Source organism: Chenopodium album, chromosome 3, assembly GCF_948465745.1.
Source record: "Chenopodium album chromosome 3, dcCheAlbu1.1, whole genome shotgun sequence".
Taxonomy (NCBI): domain Eukaryota; kingdom Viridiplantae; phylum Streptophyta; class Magnoliopsida; order Caryophyllales; family Amaranthaceae; genus Chenopodium; species Chenopodium album.
The window spans coordinates 82,477,570-82,481,705 of NC_137836.1; the positions used below are offsets into that span (position 1 = coordinate 82,477,570).

Below are 4,136 nucleotides of genomic sequence, written 5' to 3' on the forward strand. Positions count from 1 at the left end.
GTAGTAGCAGCAAGTAAGACGTACGACTTAGCTTGATCCCGATTGGGCTGCCGCTGATGACTCTGTGTTGTGATTGGTCATACAATTTACGCCACCTAATATTTGCAATTTGCCGTACAATCACGGATTATCTTATGTAATCACATATCTCACTATTACAATGTAATTAATCTTTTCTCTTTTCTAAACTGCTTGCTTTAGTTGATCAGTTCTAGATGAGCTAGATAAGATAATACTAGTCCAATTCTATGACCTTATTCACCTTGTTGATATTGAATAGATATTTTTTGACTTATAAATTTATCTACTTAAATAAATAAATAAATAATAAAAAATATATTTATGTTTCGTATTTTCATATACTACGTACTTCATAACATTTTAAATCTACTACGAAGTACGGAGTATATGCTTGTGTCTTCTGATTTTATCTTCATCAAATTAAAGTCAGTGATAATCTTGAAATTTTTTTATTTAAACAAATGTGCAATTAAAGTTATTAATGATCAAACTATCTGTATATCTTATCCATGATTTTTAATTAAATAATAATAATAATAATAATAATAATAATAATAATAATAATAATAATGAAATAAATAGTAATGACTAGGAAAAAAAAACGAGTAAAATTTTAAATTAGCAATCAAATTTAGTACCGACTTGGAGATTAGTCACATGATAATCCAAAACCTAACAAAAGTCTACTTCTCCAAATCTTCCTACTCGTATAATATTAACTTAACGTCCAAGTCAAAAAGGGTATACCCGTAATTTCACACCTCAGACAAAACACTCTTTCCTTCTCTCAACACTCCACACACCACAAAGTCGGTTAATTCAGCTGGCACCTCACAGCCGCACTCTATATATACCAGCATCCTTACCCACCAATTTACTTCATTACTTTGCTTACTTCTTCACAATCACTACTACTTGTATTCTCTCTCTAAAAATCTTTACTCTCTTTTTCTCTCTCTAAAATTCTAAAACCTTATTTTCTCTCTCTAAAATTCCTAAACCTAAAACGTGATGAACACGATAACAATGGTTAACAGAGGCGGCGCCGGAGAAATTGAGACTTCTGCCATGGCTAACTGTCTCATGCTTCTTTCTGCTCATTCCGCCGCCGTCAATTCCGTCGGAGGTGGAAATTCTGATAACGAAAACGGCGTTGGACGTATGTTCGCTTGTAAGACGTGTGATCGTAAGTTTTCGTCGTTTCAAGCGTTAGGAGGTCACCGTGCGAGTCACAAGAAGATTAAATCGCCGAATTCAGGTGAGTTTTCCGATGATATGACGAGTTTTCCGGCGAAACCGAAGGCTCACTCGTGTAAGATTTGTGGTGTTGAGTTTCCTACTGGTCAAGCTCTCGGCGGTCACATGAGACGGCACAGAGAAACCCTAGCTGCCGTCGGCGGTGGTTCTGCAGCGGCGGCGGCTGCGTTGAGTAGTGTGACTACCGAGGGTAGTATTGGAAATAGTGACGGAAACAATGGCGGTGAGAAGAAGAGGAAGATTAATAACAACGACGTCGTATCGGAGTTTCCAGTAATGATGAAATCAGGTAGTTGTAAGAGAGTTTGCTTGGATTTGGATTTGAATTTATGGAAGAAAAAAGAAGAAAATGTTGCTGCTGTTATTAACAACGATGATTATGAAATTGAAGAAGGTGAGATTGTTGAACAACATGACGAAAAATCTGGTGATGTGAAGAATAACGTTGAAGAAGAAAAAGATTTTCTGAAGCTGGAATTAAGACAGCCAATTAACTGCTGGTGATTGAGTTTGATTATGAATTCTTTGATTTAATTAGTGCTTAATTCGTTTTTATTAGATTAATTTTTCTGGTGTACAGATCATAATATTAGACCAGTTTTAATTAGGGGAAAATATTACGGAGTACAATATTTTTAGAATATAGTATGGTGAAAATTAGAGTTTTCGATTTTGTTATATGTTTACGTACACAGTACAGTTAGGCAATTATTATTTTATATTTTAATTCATGGGTTATTCTTTGATTTCTATGATATGTTTATTTTGTCAAAATTTGATTAATTAATTAATTTAATTACTTGTTGAATGCAATTGATTAGTTGTCTAGTATAGTAGTATAGGCCGGTGTATGAAATTTGCAAGGTAACGACACCTTTGCTTAATTAGACTAATTTTTAGCCTTTTAGGCCAGGTATTGTTGGTTTTCTAATCCAACCCTCGAATTTATATTCTTCTGTGATCAAATTAACTTAGGGCCTATTCTCATATGTTTATTTTCAGTTCAGTTCAACTCCTAATTTCCTTCTCTTATAAAATATTCAATTCAGTTCAGCTGAGTCAGTCAACTTGTACCTAATTCGATTAATCAATCAGTAAAGATACGTGAGTACATACTCAATTAAGTGAGTATCTTGATTTGATTAGTAAGGATACGTGAGTACATATCAGATTAAAAGAGTATATGATTAAGTGAGTATATGATTCAATCAGTAAGGATACATGAGAACATAATATTCGATTAAGTGAGTATATCGGATACGTGAGAACATAATATTTGATTAAGTGAGTATATATGATTCAATCACTGAGGATACGTGAGTACATACTTGATTAAGTGAGGATATATGATTCAGTCACTGAGGATACGTGAGTACATACTTGATTAAGTGAGTATATATGATTCAGTCACTGAGGATACGTGAGTACATACTTGATTAAGTGAGTATATATTATTCAATCACCGAGGATACGTGAGTACATACTTGATTAAGTGAGTATCTGATTCAATCAGTAAGGATATGTGAGTACATATCGGATTAAATGAGTATCTGATTCAATCAGTGAGGATACGTGATTACATATTCGATTAAGTGGTATGCTATGTATTCTTGATTCGCTCGATCATTCAGTGTAGAAAATTAAATTAATGAATAGATCAATGCATATTGTATAATTGGACTTGAAAGAAGTATATACTTGTTCAAACATAAAAGTCCAAATTAAAATACATACGGAGTACATGTTCCGTTACTCGTAGGTCATAAAGTTTTACTGGAGATAAATGGCAAATTTGATGGAAAATTTTTCCAAAATTCTTAAGCTTGAAAATTTTAGGCAGCGCCAATTGACTCCACAGGTTACAAATTACGGAAATACGGAGTATAACTTGGTCAAAAATTATGTTTTATCCAATGTTCAATAATAAAATCTGAGTACCAAATACAATAGTATGCTACGGAGTTCATTCGCTTGTATGTTGAATGTTCTGAATCAAGGAAAATTGTACGACCTCATTCACATCACCTTATTTTTGCTGAAATGCTGGTCAACCAAATTAGTCTAAAATCCTGGTCAACCAAATTAGTCTAAAAAAAATAAATAGCCAACTTCATTATATTCATATTATCAACATGTCCATTTGTACTGTCATTCCTCTTAATTCTGAATTTGGAATGCTAAGTGTATCTGCAATCCGTAATTGCTGCGAAAAATACGGGTAACAAGTTTATTTTCCCTTGTTATGCCAAAAAAAATGAATTGCAATTAATAAAGTATACTCCATAACTGTTTTCAAAAAAAAAAAAAAAAAAAAAAAGTATACTCTATAACTCCAACATGTAGGATATATATGAATTATCGAACATAAAAGAAAATTAACATGAATTACATAAGAATCATGATGGTACATAATTTGATAAGAATTACGACTACCTCAAATTCATTAAAAGATAGAATTGTCTCAAATCAAAACAATAGACAATTTTTTAATAAAATAAATAAAACTCAATCTAAATCACTGGTGCATTATAATTTGTATTGTAAATATGAATTAGGATGGTCGAGGAGAAAAGAGATTATATGGATATGGACGCATCCCCACCTGCTGATTATTATTCCTCTCACCCTCTCGATTGACCATAACTACACCATTAGAATTATTGGAGTCGTTTCGGACCGATTTAGGCTCCTTAGGGTTCGAACCAAAGGCGTCGTAGAATTCTTCTTTATTGAGTATCTAAGAAGGAAATTAAAAACATAAAAACATGGTTCCATATTAATATCATTGATAGATTAAAAACAATTTTTTTTTTTTTAATAATAGAAATAAAAACTGCATAATGGTCTTACATTGTAGG

General features: G+C 32.5%; 1 protein-coding gene across 1 annotated transcript; it reads left to right on the plus strand.

Annotated features, from left to right (window-relative positions):
- Window positions 1-904: 904 nt before the first annotated feature.
- LOC145619979 (uncharacterized) lies at window positions 905-2,028 on the plus strand. The gene has a single exon (XM_081674649.1). The coding sequence runs from the start codon at window positions 1,033-1,035 to the stop codon at window positions 1,780-1,782; it is 750 nt and encodes a 249-aa protein (XP_081530775.1). The 5' UTR covers window positions 905-1,032; the 3' UTR covers window positions 1,783-2,028.
- The last annotated feature ends 2,108 nt before the right edge of the window (window positions 2,029-4,136 follow it).

Bases quoted from the DNA above. Each gene is read 5' to 3' on its own strand.
- LOC145619979 (XM_081674649.1), top strand. From the start codon at position 1,033: ATGAACACGATAACAATGGTTAACAGAGGCGGCGCCGGAGAAATTGAG.